Raw genomic sequence first — 20010 nt, forward strand, 5'->3', positions numbered from 1 at the left:
TCTGTAATTGTTGTTAGGATTCTTATTGTTTTTTTGGTAATTCCCTCTAGCTATTCAATTTGTACATAGAATGTAAAGCCATGCTCTGCATGGTCCTGTTATTCATGTTAAGGATTTTATTCTTACCACCAACACCACAGATGAACACAATATTTACTCTCTTTTTTTTTTTTTTTTTTGATCACAGACTGTTTAATGGGTGCCAAGCATTTGCCCGTTATGTCCTAGGGGTTAAGTATACACTGCAGAAAATAAAAAATGGTCTGAGGTTAAAAGCATATGAGGTTTTTTTTTTTTTTAATTAACTTGAGTATTTCTTATATACATTTCAAGTGTTATTTCCTTTCCCAGTTTCCGGGCAAACATCCCCCTCCCCCTCCCCCTCCCTTTCCTTATGGGTGTTCCCCTCCCAACCCTCCCCCCATTGCCGCCCTCCCCCCATAGTCTAGTTCACTGGGGGTTCAGTCTTAGCAGGACCCAGGGCTTCCCCATCCACTGGTACTCTTACTAGGATATTCATTGCTACCTATGGGGTCAGAGTCCAGGGTCAGTCCATGTATAGTCTTTAGGTAGTGGCTTAGTCCCTGGAAGCTCTGGTTGCTTGACATTGTTGTACTTTTGGGGTCTCGAGCCCCTTCAAGCTCTTCCAGTTCTTTCTCTGATTCCTTCAACGGGGGCCTATTCTCAGTTCAGTGGTTTGCTGCTGGCATTCGCCTCTGTCTTTGTCTGTATTCTGGCTGTGTCTCTCAGGAGCGATCTACATCCGGTTCCTGTAGGCCTGCACTTCTTTGCTTCGTCCATCTTCTCTAATTGGGTGGCTGTGTATTTATGGGTCATATGTGGGGCAGGCTCTGAATGGGTGTTCCTTCAGTCTCTGTTTTAATCTTTGCCTCTCCCTTCCCTGCCAAGGGTATTCTTTTTCCTCATTTAAAGAAGGAGTGAAGCATTCACATTTTGATCATCCGTCTTGAGTTTCGTTTGTTCTAGGGATCTAGGGTAATTCAAGCATTTGGGCTAATAGCCACTTATCAATGAGTGCATACCATGTATGTCTTTCTGTGAATGGGTTAGCTCACTCAGGATGATATTTTCCAGTTCCAACCATATGCCTACGAATTTCATAAACTCGTTGTTTTTGATAGCTGAGTAATATTCCATTGTGTAGATGTACCACATTTTCTGTATCCATTCCTCTGTTGAAGGGCATCTGGGTTCTTTCCATTTTCTGGCTATTATAAATAAGGCTGCGATGAACATAGTGGAGCACGTGTCTCTTTTATATGTTGAGGCATCTTTTGGGTATATGCCCAAGAGAGGTATAGCTGGATCCTCAGGCAGTTCAATGTCCAATTTTCTGAGGAACCTCCAGAGTAATCTCAAACTCTTCACTCTTAAGAACCTTCTTTATTGATCATCAGTGTCAACATCTGAAGTCCCACAGCTATCAAGGAGGGATGGATCTCTGCATTCTCATGGGGACTGGGCATCAAAATTACTTCCCAGTCAGACTGAGATTCAAAGGCATTTATACAGTCACTGTTCACTGTGTTTCCAACTCTGTGAATTTCAAGTTCATCATGCATACATTACCCACTGTGTATGCTTGCTGTCAAATATATAGTTACCTCTAAATTATACTCTGTGGATGAGCATGTTGAACAAATTAATTGGATAAACATTAATTTCTCTGTAATATCTCCCAGGACATATAAACATGGTATAAGGGAGTTTAAAGCAATCGGGAAGCCTGCACCCAAATCCCGTGGTGGAGAGTGCTGAACACCCAGGAATGCAGATAATCCTGAGACCACAGAACAGAAAGCCACTTCTGCCCAGCTCTGCCCACATCTCTGGCCCAATATTAATCTGCATGATGCCTCTGGAAACAGGAATAGAGGAGCAGTCAGTGGCAGGAACCTGCTTGGTTCAGCCTGGACCCAGAACCTACCTGGGCCCTGAGCATATTTGAAGAAAACCAGAGGCATACAATTCTGTTTCCTGATTGTGGCTTTTTTTATTTGAAGCTCTAAACATCATTTTGTTGTTGTTGAATTTTAATTGGATATTTTTCATTTTGAATTCAAATGTTATTCCTTCCTTGTTTTCCAGAAATAAGTCTGAATACCATCGCCCTCCCCCTCTTCTATAAGGTGTTCCCTTCACCATCCATCCACTTTCCCAGCCTAGGCAGGACCAAGGGCTGCTCATTCCATTTGTGCCCAAGAAGACCATCCTCTGATACACATGCAGATGGAGCCATGGCACAGTCCCTGTATAGTGATTGGGTAGAGGTTTAGTCTCTGGGAACTCTGCTTGGCAGGCATGGTTGTCCTTATGGGGTTGCAAGTCCCTTCAGCTCTTTCAATCTTTCTGTAATTCCTCCAACTGAGGTCCAGTTCTCAGTTCAATGTTTTGTTGCTAGCATTCGCCACTGTATTTGACATGATCTGGCTGTGCCTCTCAGGAGACATCTATATCTAGTTCCTATCAGCCTACACCTCTTAGCTTCATCCACGTTATCTAGTTTGAAGGCTGTATATGTATAGGTCACATGTGGGGTAGACTCTGAATGGCCATTCCTCCAGGCTCTGCGGTAAACTTTGCCTCCCCATCCCTTCAATAGTGATTCTTCTTCTCCTTTAAAGGAAGGAGTGAAGCATCAACACTTTGGTCATCCTTCCTGAATTTGATTTGGTCTGTGAATCTTGGGGAATTCGAGCATTTGGGGTAATATCCACTTGTCAATGAGTGCATAACATGTGTGTGTTTTATATTGTGTTAACTCACTCAGGATGATATTTTCTAGTTCATTCTATTTGCCTATGAATTTCATGAAGTCATTGTTTTTGATATCACTTTAGTACTCCATTGTGTAGATGTACCACACTTTCTGTTTCCATTCCTCTGTTGAAGGGCATCTGGGATCTTTTCATTTTCTGACTATTATAAATAAGGCTGCTATGAACATACTGGAGCATGTGCCTTGTTGTATGTTGGAGCATCTTTTGGGTATATGTGCAAGAGAGGTACAGCTGGGTCCTCAGATTAATGTAGCAGAGAACAGGCAGATCAAAGATCCATTGTTCCCTCTCATCTATGTGACTCTGCTTCCCTTTGTCACAACTGTGGAGGCCTCTGCTCATCCAGGTCTCATGGTTCAACCAAAATGCTGTCCCCTATGATCTCTGGCCAAGTGCTCTTCTGTTCCCAGTAGAACTCTGCCTCAGGCTGCAGAGGCACTGAAGGGCCAGCCTTCACCTTCAAGGTACAACCACTCTTTCAGCCTTTTCAGGCTCTCTGTTACTCAACTGGAGGCTCCAGCAGAGGCCTTTCATCTCAATAACAGAAGCTTACCTAATCCAAAACAATGGGAAGCCATCCTACACTCCTCATTGTTTGGTTACCTGAGACCAAACAACATAGCTCTCTTCTTTCTGCCTGATTTCCTGATTTGAAAGCAAATATTGTGCTCATCTGTGGTCTTGGTGGTAAGAATAAAATCCTTAACATGAATAAGAGGACCATGCAGAGCATGGCTTTACATTCTACTTGCAAATTGAATAGGTAGAGGGAATTACCAAAGAAAACAATAAGAATCCTAACAACAATTACAGAAATAATGAAATGAAATAAAACATAAACAAAAGCAAAAACAACAATAGTTTGTGGGTGTTGGAATTTAAGGCTTGTATTAATTTTGACGAGCTTTGTAGGCATTTCCAATAAAAAGCAAGCAAACAAACAAACAGCCTTATTAAAAGTGCTGCAAGTGCAGGAGAGAAAGCTGGGAGATATCCTGTGCTGCTGGCCCCATGCTGTGATTCTGCAGCAACAACTTCCTTGGAAATAGGAACCTGTATGCAGTGGGATCCCTTGCTGGACCTGTCATCTCAAAAAGAGGGGATTCCCTAATCCAAAACCTTGGAATCCAGTTTACTTCAGGCCAGGAATGAAGTCATCCATCATTAGGGAAAGAGCAAGGGGAAAATTACATAGGAAAAAATATGTGCCTTAATCAGAAAAGATCCTCAGCTTCTAAGTCCTCCACAATCTCCACCCCTCTCTTCTGAGCTTTGCATATTGATGTTGTATAACTCCAGATGGTAGGAAAAGGCAGAGTTCTTCCCAGAAAAGTCATACATGATTTTCACCCTGACATATGTGAGGTCAGGTGGCATCGTTTCACAGAGTCAGCACACCCGGGATAAGGACACAGAAGCCACAGATGACAATGCCAAATGGACTCCCTCCTGAACTTATGGACCCATTAAAATTGAGGTTTAGCCTAACCTTAGGCCATTCCACTCCCTGCCCATCCGCCTGATTTCTATGTTTGCTCTGAGTAAAAGATCAGAGTGTAGCCCCAAATATCCTCATGATTTGATGGAAATTCAGGAAGAACTGAAAGAGTATACCCCAAAAACGGGGAGCCGTGTCTCTTGCTCCGATCGCGGGGTGGGGTGCCCCCAGGAATCACGGGTAGCCATTCTTGATGTAACAGCAAGAGGTAGCTTTATTAACGAGATCCCCTGTCTTAGCGAGATCCTATGTCGACATGTATCTCACACAGGAGACAGAGGAATCGACCCCGAGCTTCCAAACTCGGTGGTTTATATAGGAGCATTCACGCGGTGACACATGATTGGTCAATTCAAATGGTGCACAGTTACTTTTGGGCGCAAAATTACATCAGCAAGGAGTACGTGCTCTCTAGCAGCTTGGCAGGGAGGTAGGGTGGCTCATCTCACTCAGGGGGGTGAAGGAAGGGGAGGGGGTGGCTACAGATGGTCAATGTCCTTGGGGCTGATAGCTGGTTTGGCAAGTCCTATCTCTGGCTCTCCCTCAGGCACGTCCGGCCCTGCACATCCGGACTCTGACAATGAGTAAACTTTTTAAAAACTCTAGTTCTACAGAACAATATTGGAGAAGGGATGGCAATGTGGTTACAATGTGGTATCTAGGTTTGAAAGACCCCCAGAGCAGGGAGACCCTCACTCAAGTCTCGGGATGATGCAACCCCCCAAGAACTCACATGAAACCGTCCTTGCTGTAATAAACATGAGGTTTATTGATAGGAACCAGTGCACTGGGGTCGAGACTTGTATCCCACGCAGGGGCAGTGGAGTTCGACGCCCAGTAACTAACACAAGGGGAATTTAAAGGAAGAAACCTCAACCCCAGCGGGTAGGGAGGGCGTCATTGGAAAATGTCGAGAATGCCAGTGAAAAATCACAAGGATAAACTTCCTGCTTCTCAAGATTATTCTCTGAGATTTTAATCTAACTTTATGGTCACCTAGTACATGTAGAGGGCAGGGTTTGGAATTTGAGGTAATTAGGGCTTTTTTAAACTTCTGACTTCTTAGCTGCATTTTTTTATTCTTTCAGGTTCTGACCAGGAACCTCGTCCTTAGCCAATGGGGACTTTAAAGCCGGCCCTCCTGCTTGTTCCAGTGCAGGCTAAGACTTGAGGGTCAGGCCAGCTCCTGAGCCCCACACACGGCTGCCTGCATACCCTTGTGACTGCATTAGAGCCAGAGTGCTCTCCACCCTGTCCTCTTCTCTCCTCTTTGTCACAGCCATGGTCCCCAAGAGCACTTGTCAAACACCTTTATACATCTATGTCAATCTCAAAGTCAGATTCCCAGAGAATCAATCCCCATAGCTGACCATAAATGAGTATTCTTTGTGTGTGTATATATATATATATAATGTTGTAGAACACAGAATAGGGATTCTTGGTGAAAGCTTCATGGACATGTGTCTTTGCACTGGGATCTTTCCACATGACTTAGATATCCTTGCCATGAGGTCATTACCAGTCACCTTGCCATTTCATTTTCATTTTTCTTTTGGATGCTAACGCTGTTTGATGTAAGATCCAAGGCTGAACTTCCATACTGGGCTATGGTTTCAGACTTGATTTACAGCCATATGGCCCTCGGGTTGCTTCCTTTTGATCCTAGAGGCTGATTAATCTATCCAGCAAGGCTTCCAGTACTTGATAGGTACATGCTGTCACAGCAGAGTTATACAGAATTCATATGCTGGCCTTCCTCTGATGGTGCTTACTTTGCCAAGTCCTCAAACAGGGCAGCACTTGGAAAAAAAACCCTGCAGGCAAAGAAATCATACATGTGGGTCTACCCCTGGCTCCTTGAGAAATGAAAGAGGAATATGGTCTTGGCTTACTGGAAGTCTTATCCCAAGACTAGGGAAGGGGACTCCAGAGAGCACTAAGCCTTCTCCTCATCCATCATAGTCTGTATAGCCTGTGGCTTTCCTGTGGTCAGTGTGGTGACCTTAAAATATTCTAGGCATTTCTGCCATGTTCTGTCTCTATACCTAGACATGACCTCAGGTGTACAGTCACATTGGAAACATAAAAAGCCTTGCATCTGAATTGTGAAATTCAATGTGTGTTATATTTAAAATACCACAATAATTGAGTGGCCATTGCTACAGTAAATATTATTAGGGGGTTTCTACCCCACCATAGATCATTTAGTTCCCAAATAAAAGACACAAAACTTTTAGATTTAGAATAAGCCTTAAAGTACTAGAGCTGGGCAGACATCAACCTTCTGTGCTATTTTTTCTGCTTCCCTGTCAATAACCCCGAGGTATTGCTTGCCATGCTCTGCCTGGGCCACGCCTGTTCTGACAGGCAGGCCCTCATGGTAATACACTCACGATCCACCTACCCTATGGGGTGCTGTCTCCTTCCTTCTCCTCCATGTCTTTTCCCTCTCCTTGTGGACCCTGCCTGAGCCCCCAGGCCCAGGGAAACTTTGCTCTGTCCCCTCTCTTCTGCCCAGCCCTTGTTGTAAGGATTTTATTAACCAATCAGGGATAACTTAGGAGGCAAAAAAAAAAAAAAAAAAAAAAAAAAGAAAAGAAAATCTGGTATACATGAGGATCTCCTTGTCTTGGAGCAACCAGACCTTAAGGTACAGAATTTAGCATTTGAATATACAGCAGCAGTAGACACATTATAGGCCGATCTACTTTGTAGTTGGACTCAAAGCTTGGCTCTCACACCCATTGGATGTTCAACTGTGGAGAAGTTATTTTACCTTTGTGTGACTCAATTCCCTTATCAGCCCAGTGAGGATGATAAGGAGTGTTTAATTCACAGAGTTGTCTTTGGGACTGATGAGTCAATATATCTAGTATTTAAACATGAAACACCATCTACTTTGCATAATTAATAAAAGTCTGTGGAAAGGGCAAAATAATAAAGCCAGAAGAACATTTGATTTGGAAATGGGGCCATTCAACTACCTCTAATAACAAACTGAGAATCAGGGAATGGTGGAAGACTAAGGCCAGAGAATTGGGAAATCAAGGCCACCCTGGGCTGCGTAATAAGATCCTATCTCAAAATATCAAGTCAAGTCAAGTTTGTAGTAATAATAAATCATGAAATAGCCATTGTAAAGAATTTACAAAAAGCAAAGCAGTGGAGCAGAGTGGATGCTGTGTGTCAAATCCCTCTGCTGCCCATCTCTGGGACCAAGTATGTATCAGATCAGTGACAGGAATGGGGTGCTGAGAGCCTGGAGCAAAGGGATGCTGGCTGCATGGCCACATTTGAACAGCACTAAAGCAGGACTAAATGCTAAGAAAAAAAGCCATATGCAAAACTTGTAAATTTTAATGTCCTCCAGAAAGGCAAAACCACAATAATTTTACTGTTTGTCAAGCTGCTTGTGTCACCAAACTTCTAACATTGGTAAGGATGTGAAAATCTCTTGTGATGCAAACAAGCTGCCAATAAGAAGAGCAAACACTGTCCTGACCAAGGTGACCTGGATGCTGTCAAACAGGCCGAGGCAGCCTGGACAGCCATCAGAGTATGTTTAACACACAGATATCTGTCATTTCAAAAGGGGGAAAATGAAGCCTGACTTTTCCCCCCACTTTTTGCAAAACCAAGAATACTCCAGCATTGAGTCTTACAAATAAATATATGCCAAGAAACTTCATAGAATATACATTTCTCTTTTGTGTGCTACTGAGTGTGTTTTGTATGTGTTTTGTGTGTATGTGTGTGTGTGTATGTGTGTGTGCTTGTGTGTGTGTCTGTGTGTCTATGTGTGTATGTGTGTGAGTGTGTGCTTGTATGTGTGAGTGTGTGTGTATGCATGTGAGTGTGTGTGTTTTGTGTGTGTGTGTGTGTGACTGTGTGTATGAGTGTGTGTGTGTCTGTGTCTGTGTGCACTAATGCTTCAATTATCTGCTATGGTGAATACTGTCCCCAACTCAATTATGAAGGTTAGTATTAAGCTGTGAGTAGTATGTGGAGAGTGGTCACAAAGAATAATTAGGTGTGCTCTTCTGTTAAGTTGTCTGAGACTTCCAAATGCTGCATGCTGTGAGTGGGCCTCACATCTCAGCACACTAACTCTATAAGTACAATTCCCATGTGGTTTTCTTAAACAATTTTCTATGAAAACCTTTAATAATTTTTTCTCCTATTCATTTTTTGTGGGGGGCAAGGGTCTTTGTTTGGTTTTTGTTTTTTTTTTGGGGTTCTTTTGTTTGTTTGTTTTTTGCTTATTTTAGGTCTACAGGATTTTCTGTAGCCTTTGAGGAAGTCCTATACTTAGGACACTGGATCTGTACAGTTTAGGGAATTAACCAGTTCACTAAGAACATTTTTTGTTTGTTGGTTTCTGTTTTTCTTTTGAGATCTCACTGTGGGAACAGAGGAAGCCCTGAGGAAGTGCAGCCTTGAGTGGATGTGTGCTGTAAACATGATATGACCATGCCAAGGACCCAAAGCCCCTTGAGGCTCAGAGACATGACAAAGCCTTCTCAGGATGGTGTTGATAGTGTGTGCAGAAAAAGTCTACTCTACCTTTCTCCCTGGCCCCATCTGGACATTTAAAGCCTGAAGACTGCTCCCTGCAGAGACTGCTCCTACTGAGATTAGCTAAATCTGCCCCTTGTCAGTTACATATGCATAGTCCTCCCCTCCTTGTTTATCTGCATGTAATGCCCACCTCCTTGCTGCCCTGTGCAACAGCCCTGCTTCCTGGCCAACTCTATATAATAAACATGCTGAGCTTCTGGGATGCTGCATTTTCTCCAGCCCACAGACCCAGCCTTCCCCATGTATGTGTGTCCAATGTCATTCTTCATTTCCTCCTCACCCATGTCAGGCCCAAGTCCCTGGAGCCACACAAAGGACTTGGCAATCTCAGTCTGCTCCACTTTGAAGGAAGTGCTTTCTACACTGAAATCTAAAGCACACAGTGGGTTTAGCTCCCTCTCAAGTGTCTTTGGTGAGGGTTGGGGTAGGTGTGAGACCAGTTGCATTATGACTATTGCAGAAGAGTAAAGGATTCACAGTTTGCTTTTGGTGAATTTGAGCTCCCCAAGAGGCTATCATTGCCAACATTTTCCCAAGTCACTTCTAGGAGGTCAACTGACTCCTAGGTGAGTCTTTGGTTACACTGCTTCAGTTTTCTGTGGCTACACTGTCCAAATGGCACCCACTGGTCACACATGGCTATTTGAGATGAACTAAACTTAGAACTAAAATCTGCCTCTTTAGTCACAGCAGTAAAACCAGGAGGCAAACAGCCAGCCAGAATCCATAGCCAGAAACACCGCAGATATAGAATATTTCTATCATTATATTCGGTGCCAGCAGCAGCGCCTGTGCCTGGGCAAGTTTTCCTTCTGCAGGTGCCGGCAGCCAGGGCGCCGCCGCCCAAGCTGACTCCTCTCTCTCCCTCTCCGACCCCGGCAGGGCCCAGAGGTGATTCTGCCTGCACGATGTCCTCCTTGCTGGAGGCGAGCTCTTCCCGCGCCACATCGCGAACAAAAAGAGAAAGAAAAAAAGAAAAGAAAAAGCAGAAGAAGCGGCCAGGGAAGGGGGCCTTAGCGGCGTTGGGGGTCACCTCCGCCACGGGAGGGCGCGCTATGATAGCGGCGGCGTTTCCAACGGAGACTGCAGCCTCCCAGTGTCCAAGGACAAAGCCCAGGCCAGCCCTGCCAGGGGACCTCGAGGCCTGCCGCTTGCGTGGACTCATTGCGCGACCTCGGGTCTGGACCCCAGGGACAGCAAGCAGCAAGCAGGGCGGGCTGCACCGCCAGACCAGCAGAATCAAGGTAGGTAGGAGACCCGCGTCCGTCCTTAGGCTCCTTCTGGCCCCCCTCCCCGGCCCTGGGAAAGCAGTGGCAGAAGGAGGCAATGCAAAGTGAGCCCATTTGGTAGGGGAAAGGAGGGTTCAGGGATATATGGAGAGCTGAATTAGGGGTTGGAAAGCCCATGGCATTGGGAAAGAATGGAGAGGTAATCTGGAGTGTGCTGTTGAAGGACGGGGATCGTTGGAAAATATTTTCTTAAAACCTCAGGCAATGAATGTATTATTTAATAGATTTCTTCTGATCTACTTTGTAATTGGTTGCCCCTTGAAAGAGATTGTATTTGGAGGATGTAAAAGACCCTCCTTCAATTACTTGGAGAAAGGGAACATAAACAGGGATTTCTTCTTTTTTAACCTCCAAAGCTCTGAGAGCTTACACTTCTGCATAATTTAATTCTTTCCTACCTGCTATGAGCAGGTCTCCAGATCAGCAAGTTCCTTTGGAATGGTTTTGCTTGTTTTTGTTTATTTTCCATGGTGCTGATTAGAAAGCCACGAATTGTTTTGTGAATTTTAAATTTCAAGAGGTGGCACCCAGAGTTGATGGTGGTTTCCTTCACACATTGCAGTGTAATTGCAGCATAAAAAAAATACTTCTTGTGACAAGAAGTGGAAAAAGAAAGTTGATGAGCTAAGGAAAGTAGAGCCTTGAGCCAGATCAACCATTTGGCTTCCTCAAATATGGAGCAAGCATGGAATGTGGCTTTTTCAGAATCGAGGGGGTTTTTAGGATTGGGCAGTGAATGCTGTCTGGGGCTAACCTGTCCCTTTTGTGGCTGACAACCCTTAGGAGAAGGTCAGAATGTGCCAACAGCACAGAGTGGGCACTGGTGGTATTTGAACTCAGAAGTGCTCAGGAACTGTGAAAGTTTCTCTGTTATCACCCTGGAGCCATCTAGTGAAATAGACCAAATGATGCTGTGTAAGAGGCCATTGTGAGGGCTGGAGAGATGGCTCAGTGGGTAAGAGCACCAAGTGTTCTTCCAGAGGTCCTGAGTTCAAATCCCAGCAACCACATGGTGGCTCACAACCATCTGTAATGAGTACTGATGCCCTCTTCTCGTGTGTCTGAAGACAGCTGCATTGTCTCACATATAAATAAATAAATCTTACAAAAGATTGTCATCTACTGCAGTTTCTATGTGGACAGGGCACAGTTGAAGGGCTTAAAGATCAAGTACATTGCCTGTCTTTAAAGATCAAGTGTATCACCTAACTTTCAAACCAAGAAATGTAGTGTCTTTTTTTGCTGCTTGTGTAGCTTTTAGTGATGTATCTTTTCTCCTAGTACGTCCTTTGTTTCCATAATAGTTGTTTTCAAGTATATATGATTATCGCTCCTATTTGCAGAGCTATTCAATATTTTCATTGGTTAAATATTTGTGGTGAATTTGCATTGTGATATCAGTAAAATGCTATGTGAAAATTTTAGAGAATATACCGGTTTGGGTAATTGTAATAACCTTTCCCCTCAAGTGGTGGCCTGTTTTCACATTGAAAAGTCTGGAATTCATTACCATCCATAGCAGGATTGATAGGGAAGCAAAATGGACAGTGACAGTTCTGTTCTAAATGACAGTTAAGGGAGCCAAGAAAGAAGTGTGACTTGCTTTTTGTGACTTACAAAATCAAGACTGAGTATCATTACTGTAGAAGCCCATGGAAAAAATGATGAAGTTTTCAGATATCACCAGTTAAAGATATGGTGGTTTTGCTTATATTGAATTCTGAGTTTCAAAGTTATGTTTCATTTTTCTTTATTCCTTACTGAGGCTTTTTATTAAGTTTTTATTCACCATTACACCCTTAGATGCACAGTGCTAGGATTGTAGTAGGTGCTCAATAAATCACTGACCATTGGGGAGGAGGAATGATAAGAAAGTATGTATTTTCTATAAGTTCTGTTAGTTTTGGGAACAGGTGGTTTTAGGCTTACCAGTCAAAGTTTGGTATCTTGTCCAATATAAGACAACTTGACAGAACCCCCTTTCTGGCCATTATGTTCAACTTATTTTACTCTTAATCATTCTTGAAAATCATGGAAGTAGTGTGGAAAATTGATTGTACCTGCATTATAGCAAAAAAGGCCAGTCTAGATAGGTAAGCAGTTATGTTTGTCCATGAGGTAATGTCTTAAAACATTTAGATTTTAGGATTTTAGTGTTGTGTTTTCTAAACATACATCGTACAGCAAACAGATAACATCGTAATAGAATAAAGGAATCTTTTGATTTAGCACCAAATTCCATAAAGCAATGACTACTGCACAGCTCTCTTGGCCATATGAATAGCAGAAATTATATTTCACTTTTTTAAAGAAATAACGAAAGTACTAAAGGTTGAAAAAAGCCCATTGGAAAAGGTCCCTGTGGTGTTTCTCTTTGGTTTCTTGTCCTCTTTCTAGAGGACAACTTTAAGAAGTCAGGGCGGTCAGGTCGTCAGTGTGGTCAGGCAGTCATGAGCAGATGGTTAAGCGATGTGCTAGGGCCCCATAGGCCAGTGAGCCTCACTGAAGAGCAGAGGCTAGCCAGTGAGCCTGACTGAAGAGCAGAGGCTAGCCAGTGAGCCTGACTGAAGAGCAGAGGCTAGCCAGTGAGCCTGACTGAAGAGCAGAGGCTAGCCAGTGAGCCAGTCTGAAGAGCAGAGGCTAGCCAGTGAGCCTGACTGAAGAGCAGAGGCTAGCCAGTGAGCCTGACTGAAGAGCAGAGGCTAGCCAGTGAGCCTGACTGAAGAGCAGAGGCTAGCCAGTGAGCCTGACTGAAGAGCAGAGGCTAGCCAGTGAGCCCAGCTGAAGAGCAGAGGCTAGACAGTGAGCCTGACTGAAGAGCAGAGGCTAGACAGTGAACCTGACTGAAGAGCAGAGGCTAGCCAGTGAGCCTGACTGAAGAGCAGAGGCTAGCCAGTGAGCCTGACTGAAGAGCAGAGGCTAGCCAGTGAGCCTGACTGAAGAGCAGAGGCTAGCCAGTGAGCCTGACTGAAGAGCAGAGGCTAGCCAGTGAGCCTGACTGAAGAGCAGAGGCTAGCCACTGAGCCAGGCTGAAGGCTGAAGAGCAGTGATTTTAACCTTTATTTCTAAGTTCTTCAGTTTTCCTAAAAGACAAAAGTTTGCCTCCATAAAGTATGGCTTAAAAAGTTCTCCTTGCTCTCTTCTTCTTATCTCCTTTCCTCTTGCTCTTATGACACAATAATTTCCTTACTCTCAATGCCTTACTCTCAACGCTATGCCTTTACTTCTAAGTTCTTCTTGAGTTCTGTTCTCTTCAGTTCAGTTCTGTCTAAAAAGCTTCTCTCTCTTTGTCCTCAGCATTTGTATATCTTTCTGAACACAGCATCACATGGTGAAAAGTTCACCACAAGTTTGCACAGGAATTCAAATCATAAGTTGGATAATCAGTTTACGACAGGGAATGTTTACATGCATATCCATGAAGAGTAATCATCAGGATAAATCATCACCATCTGTCACTAGTTCTGCACGTTCATGGAGAATTAAAAGCTGTAATTTTTATGAGAAAAGAATAAGGAACATTACCTATAGGCAAATCCAGTCAATTATGTTAAGTCCTTGTACCTATAGTAAATCATTAGTTCTCTTTTTATGAACTTTGGTTAATTGGTTTATACCCTCTTAGGATGGGCTATAATTTGTAGATGCCTGCTTGTATTGCAGAAGCGATTCACTCATGACACTTTAAGAATGGCAGGGTTCTCAATGCAATTTTGATTACCAGAGAAACATAATAGCAGTCCTATTTTAAAAACTTAAAATTACTAATCTAATTTTAGGAATTCTTATAGAACCATCATTAAGAATTAAGAAATCATCTATTTGTCTGTACATCATCACGCCAAGACAATACATCTTCATTGCTCTGTGGTGATCTGCTCAAAAGAGTGGGGTAAAGAGCATGACAAATACAGAGGCAGATGCTTGCAGCCAACCATTTGGCTGAGAACAGGATCCCCAATGGAGGAGTAAGAGAAAGGATTGAGGGAGCTGAAGGGGTGTACAGCCCCATAAGAACAACAATAAGAAACACCCAGAGCTCCCAGGACTGAAACCACCATCCAATGTGTACACATGGACAGATAGACCCATGGCTACAGCTGCATATGTAGAAGAGGATGGCCTTCTTGGGCACAAATGGGAGGAGAAGCCCTTGGTCTTGTCAAGGCTTGATGCCCCAGTGTAGGGGAAATCAGAACAGGGAGGCAGGTAGGCCTGGGTGGTTGGGTGGGTGGTAACACCAACATAGTAGAAGAAGGAGGGGGTTTTATAAGGGGTTTTGTGGATGGGATACCAGGAAAACGGTTAACATTTGAAATGTAACAAAAGCCCTCTCTGGGGATGGACAGTGCTAAGGTGCTCTGAGCCCCTACTTCCCTGCTGCCTCCCTTTGATCCAGACAGTGGTGCATGGTGTCAGCCTGGGACTCTCCATGGGCTGCTCCTGGCACTGGACTTGGCGTTCAGGGCCAAGAGTATGATGAGCAAGGAGCACATGGTTTGTCCGGATTCAGAGCTGGGCCAGTGGCCACCAGATGACAAGCACAGCATCCTGTACGATCATGAGGTCTTCCTGGGCAAGGAGGACTCCAAGACCTTTGATAGCTAAGCCTGGACGAGAGCAGGAGAGGCTGGGGAAAATTGTTGACCCAATTGACAGTGATGGACGTGGCCTTGTTACTACTGAAGACCTGAAAGTTTGGATCAAACAGGTACAAAAAAGATACATCTACCATAATGTGGCTAAACTCTGGAAGGATTATGATAGGCACATAGTTGTAAAATCTCCTGGGAAAAATACAAGCAGGCCACCTATGTCTATTCCCTGGGACACCTTGTTGATTTCCAAGACGGCTGTGATGATCACAACTTTAAAAAGATGCCTCCACGAGATGAGAGGAGGTTTAAGGCCTTGACGGTGACCTGACAGCTACTCAGGACGGGTTCATTGCTTTTCTGCAGTAAGAGGATTTAGAACATATGAAGGAGATTGTAGTTCTGGAAACCCTGGAGGATATCGACAAGAACGGGGATGGTTATGTGGACCAGGATGACTACATTGTGGACATCTTTTTCTCACGAGGACAATTGCCCTAAGACAGACTGGGTTTTGTCTGGGGAGCAGTTCAATGATTTCCCAGATCTGAACAAGGATGGGAAGCTGGACTAGGATGAGATTCTCCATTGGATCCTCCCTCAGGACTATGACCATGCACAGGCTGAAGCCCGGCATCTGGTGTATGAGTCAGACAAAAACAAGCATGAGATGCTGTCCAAGAGGAGATTCTAGACAACTGGACCATGTTTGTGGGAAGCCATGCCACCAATTACAGGGAAGATCTTACCAAAAATCATGATGAATTTTGAAAGAAGCTCATCCTCATGTGGCCAACGGTCACAGGCTTCCTACGGATGTTCTGGGTTATTGCTGTTTTTGTCAAGTATATAGCAGTTGTGTCCCTAAACAATGAGAAACCTTTCTAAAAAAATCATAAATTGCACCAAACAATAATAGTAGGAGATTTAAATACCCTACTTTCATCAATGGACAGATCAGGGAAACAGAAATTAAACAGAGACATAGAAAGACTAACAGAAGTTATGAAACAAATGAATTTAACATATATTTTTAGAACATTCCACCCTTAAACAAAAGGATATACCTTCTTCTCAGCGTCTCATGGTACCTTCTCCAAAATTGACCATATTATCGGTCACAAAAGAAGCCTCAACATGTACAGGAAGATAGAAATAATCCCATGCATCCTTTCAAAAAACCACGGACTAAGGCTGCTGATCAATAACAACAAATAGGACAGAAAGCCCACATATACGTGGAAGTTGAAGTCAACGACAACTTGGTCACTGGAGACATAAGAAAGAAATTAAAGATTTCTTAGAATTTAATGAAAATGAAGATACAACATACCCAAACTTATGGGACACAATAAAAGCAGCGCTAAGAGGAAAACTCATAGCTCTGAGTGCCTGCAAAAAGAAACAAGAGAGAGCATATCTCAGCAGCTTGACAGCACACCTCAAAGCTCTAGAAAACAATTAAATAAACCCTAGAGGAGTAGAAGGCAGGAAATAATCAAACTCAGGGCTGAAATCAAACAAGAAGAAACAAAACCGAGTATCAAAAGAATCAGCAAACCCAGGAACTGGTTCTTTGAGAAAATCAACAAGATAAATAAACACTTAGCCATACTAACCAAGGTCACAGAGAATATATCCAAATTAATAAAATCAGAAATAAAAGGGAGACATAACAACAAATTCTGAAGAAATTAAAAAGATCATCAGATCCTACTACAAAAACATATATTCAACAAAACTGGAAAATGTGGAGGAAATGGACAATTTTCTATACAGATACCAGATACCACAGTGAAATCAGGAACAAATAAACCATCTAAACAACCCCATAACTCATAAAGAAATAGAAACTGTTATTAAACATCTCCCATCCAGAAGGAGCCCAGAACCAGATGGATTTAGTGCAGAATTCTATCAGACCTTCATAGAAGACTTCATAGCAATACTGCCCAAATTATTCCGCAAAATAGAAACAGACAGAGCACTACCAAATTCCTTCTATAAAGCCACAATTACTCTTATACCTAAACAATACAAAGATACAACAAAGATAGAGTAATTCAGACCAATTTGATTTATGAATATTGATGAAAAAAATGCTCAATAAAATTCTTGCAAACTGAGTCCAAGAACACATCCAAACAATCATCCATCATGATCAAGTAGGCCTCATGGCAAGGATGCAGGGATGGTTTAATATACAGATTTCATCAACAAAATTCACCATATAAACAAACTCAAAGGAAAAAAACCCACATGATCATTTCATTAGATGCTGAGAAATCATTTGACAAAATTCAGTAACCTTTCATTAATAAAGTCCTGGAAAGATCAGGAATTCAAGGCCCATATCTAAATATAGGAAAAGGCAAAATACATCCAACCAGTAGCTAATATCAAACTAAACTGAGAAAATTGAAGGAATCCCACTAAAATCAGGGACTAGACAAGGCTGCCCACTCTTTCCTTACTTTTTCAATATGGTACTTAAAGTCCTAGCCATAGCAATCAAACAATGAAAGTAGGTCAAAGGGATAAAAATTAGAAGGGACGAAGTCAAAATACTAAAATTCGAAGATGATATGATAGTCTACTTAAGCAACACCAAAATTCCACCAGAGAACTACTTAACCTGATCAACAATTTCAGCAAACTGTCCGGGTATAAAATTAATTCAAACAATTCAGTAGCCTTCCTCTACTCAAAGGGTAAACAGGCTGAGAAAGAAATTAGGAAAATGACACCCTTCACAACAGTCCCAAATAATATAAAATAACTTGCTGTTACTTGAACCAAGCAAGTAAAAACTCTGTATGACAAGAACTTCAAATCTCTGAAGAAATAGAAGAAGATCTCAGAAGATGGAAAGATCTCCCATGCTCATAGATTGGCAGGATGAATATGGTAAAAAATGGCCATTTTGCCAAAGGCAATCTACAGATTCAATGCCATCACCAACAATATTCCTACTCAATTCTTTATAAAGGTAGAGAGTGCAATTTGCCGTCATTTGGTATAACATAAAACCCAGGACAGCAAAACTATACTCAACAATAAAAGACCTTCTGGGGGAATCACCATCTCTGACCTCAAGCAGTATTACAGAGCAATAGTGTGTATGGTATTGGCATACAGACAGGCAGCTCAGTGGCACATAATTGAAGACACAGAAAAGAACCCACACACCTATGGTCATTTGATCTTTGACAAAGGAGGTAAAACATCCAATGGAAGAAACATAGCATTTTTAACAAATGGTGCTGGATCAAGTGGAGGTAAGCATGTAGGAGAATGCAAGTTGACCCATTCTTATTGCCCTGGACAAAGCTTAAGTCCAAGTGGACCAAGGGCCTCCACATCAAACCAGATACACTGAAAGTAATAGATAAAAAGTAGGGAAGAGTCTCGAAGACATGAGCACTAAGGAGATATGGAGGCCAAATCTAAAGCAGAGAATGAAGGAAAAGCCATTCAGAGTCTGCCCCACATGTGGCCCATATATATACAGCCACCAAAACTAGGTAAGATTGATGAAGCTAAAAAGTGCTTACTGAAAGGGACTGGATATGCATCTCCCCTGAGAGACACATCCAGGGCATGTCAAATAAAGAGGTCAGTGCTAGCAGTAAACTACTGAACTGAGAACAGGACCCCCTTTATGGGAATTAGAGGAAGGATTCAAAGAGCTGAAGGGCTTGCAACCCCATAAGAACAACAATGCCAACCAAATAAACCACTAGCAAAAGACTATACATGGACTGACCCAGGGGTCTAACTGCATATGTAGGAGAGAATAGACTTGTTGGGGTACCTGTGGAAGTGGAAGCCCTTGTTCTTAACAAGGTTGGACCCTCAGTGCAGGGGAATGTCCGGGAAGGGGTTTCAAGGGGCATGGATTGGGGGACCATACATATGGGGAAGGGTCCCAGGAGGAGGGCTTATGGACCAAAATCTGGGAAAGGGAATAAGGTTTGAAATGTAAATAAAAAGTATATATCTATTAAAAACCAAAATTTTAAAAAATGATAATAATAGTAAGAAGTAATCAAGAAAAAAAGAAACTGTGAATAAGAAAGAAATTTTAGGACTTGGAAAAGATGAATGCCAGGTATTTGAAAAACTGTATGACCATGGTAAACACTTTAATATATGTGAGAAATTTTTTACATGTTACTGAATTGCATCTTTTTTTTAAATAGTGAATGGAAATACAGTCCCTTCCTGGGTGTGAGGCTAGGTATCCAGATGTAGTGGAATTCATTATTTGTTGAGTCCTGAACCTTTGAGCCTGCTTCTAACTCAGCTTATGCCAAGGAAACTAGGCCAAGGTGATAGCTAAGCCATTGACCAAACTATCTAGACTAACAATCACAGGTGAAATTCCACCTTGTAAATGGGACGAGCAGAATAAAAGATACCTTTAAGGATTTAAAAAAAATGAAAAGTACCCAAAAAATCCAATAAAAAAGTTTCAAATAAAAATAACTTAGGAAATTCAAAATACTGCGGTGTCATTCCACAATCATGATGTGTTTCTTCTGTGATAGCTTACAGGTTAATTTACTTCTCTATGACTGTTTTCTTATTTGAAAGTAAGTAATGGCATCATCTGTGGAGTGGATGGGGAGAACAAAAGCTTTGCCTAACTTGAATAATCGATCCCTCCTGAGCATGTGCTTAACATTCTAAGCACAGGGAAATTTCCTGAGGGGATTAAAAAACAAAATCCAAACATAAAACAGGAACAATAACGATGTAAAAACATTCTGCATGCTGGGTATGAAGACATGTTACAACTTTAATCAGCTTTGTAGGTATTTCTAATAAACATCCCAAGAAACAAAAATCCCATCACAGTCCTAGCAGTTGCATCCAACAAAGAGAGAGCTGTGAGGTAGTGCCTGCTGCTTCTTTCCCCAGATACCCCTGGGCCTCAGGCCTGCACCCAGTGAGCTGGACCTAAGAGCAGCCAGGTTGAAATTCCTGCTGCCATGGCAGGATTCTACAGGAACATTTCCCTTTGACAACAAGGAACCTGTGTGGAGGAGACCTCTTGGTGAGTCCTCATGGACTCTGCATTTCCTATTCTACAGGGAGAAGCCCTGCCAGGTCTTTGGCAAGGCCAGCCAGTTGTTTGGGTAAGTCTCTGGTCCTGTGGCAGAGGGCGAGGAATGGCAGAAAGAATGGCAGCTCCACTGAGAGCAAAGGTTAACCCTTCTAGGCCTATGACCTCCTAATTAATTTGT

The 20010-nt window shown here is 42.7% G+C and overlaps 1 protein-coding gene and 1 pseudogene across 1 annotated transcript; both read left to right on the forward strand.

Moving 5' to 3' along the window:
* The first annotated feature begins 9708 nt into the window (after positions 1–9708).
* On the forward strand, positions 9709–19976 carry LOC148003591 (uncharacterized). Its single transcript, XM_087568900.1, has 2 exons — positions 9709–10121; positions 19685–19976. Exons 1-2 carry the CDS (start codon positions 9786–9788, stop codon positions 19904–19906), a joined length of 558 nt encoding a protein of 185 aa, XP_087425026.1. The 5' UTR covers positions 9709–9785; the 3' UTR covers positions 19907–19976.
* Positions 14539–15532, forward strand: LOC148003592 (reticulocalbin-1 pseudogene; annotated as a pseudogene).
* Positions 19977–20010: the final 34 nt, after the last annotated feature.

The sequence above is a fragment of the Rattus norvegicus genome, chromosome 9 (assembly GCF_021556685.1).
Source record: "Rattus norvegicus strain SHRSP/BbbUtx chromosome 9, alternate assembly SHRSP_T2T, whole genome shotgun sequence".
Lineage (NCBI taxonomy): Eukaryota > Metazoa > Chordata > Mammalia > Rodentia > Muridae > Rattus > Rattus norvegicus.

Excerpts from the sequence above, each read along its gene's own strand:
- LOC148003591 (XM_087568900.1), top strand. The coding sequence starts at position 9,786 with ATGTCCTCCTTGCTGGAGGCGAGCTCTTCCCGCGCCACATCGCGAACA. Across the intron at positions 10,122-19,684 it reads GCCAGACCAGCAGAATCAAG|ATACCCCTGGGCCTCAGGCC; the intron begins GTAGGTAGGAGA and ends TTCTTTCCCCAG.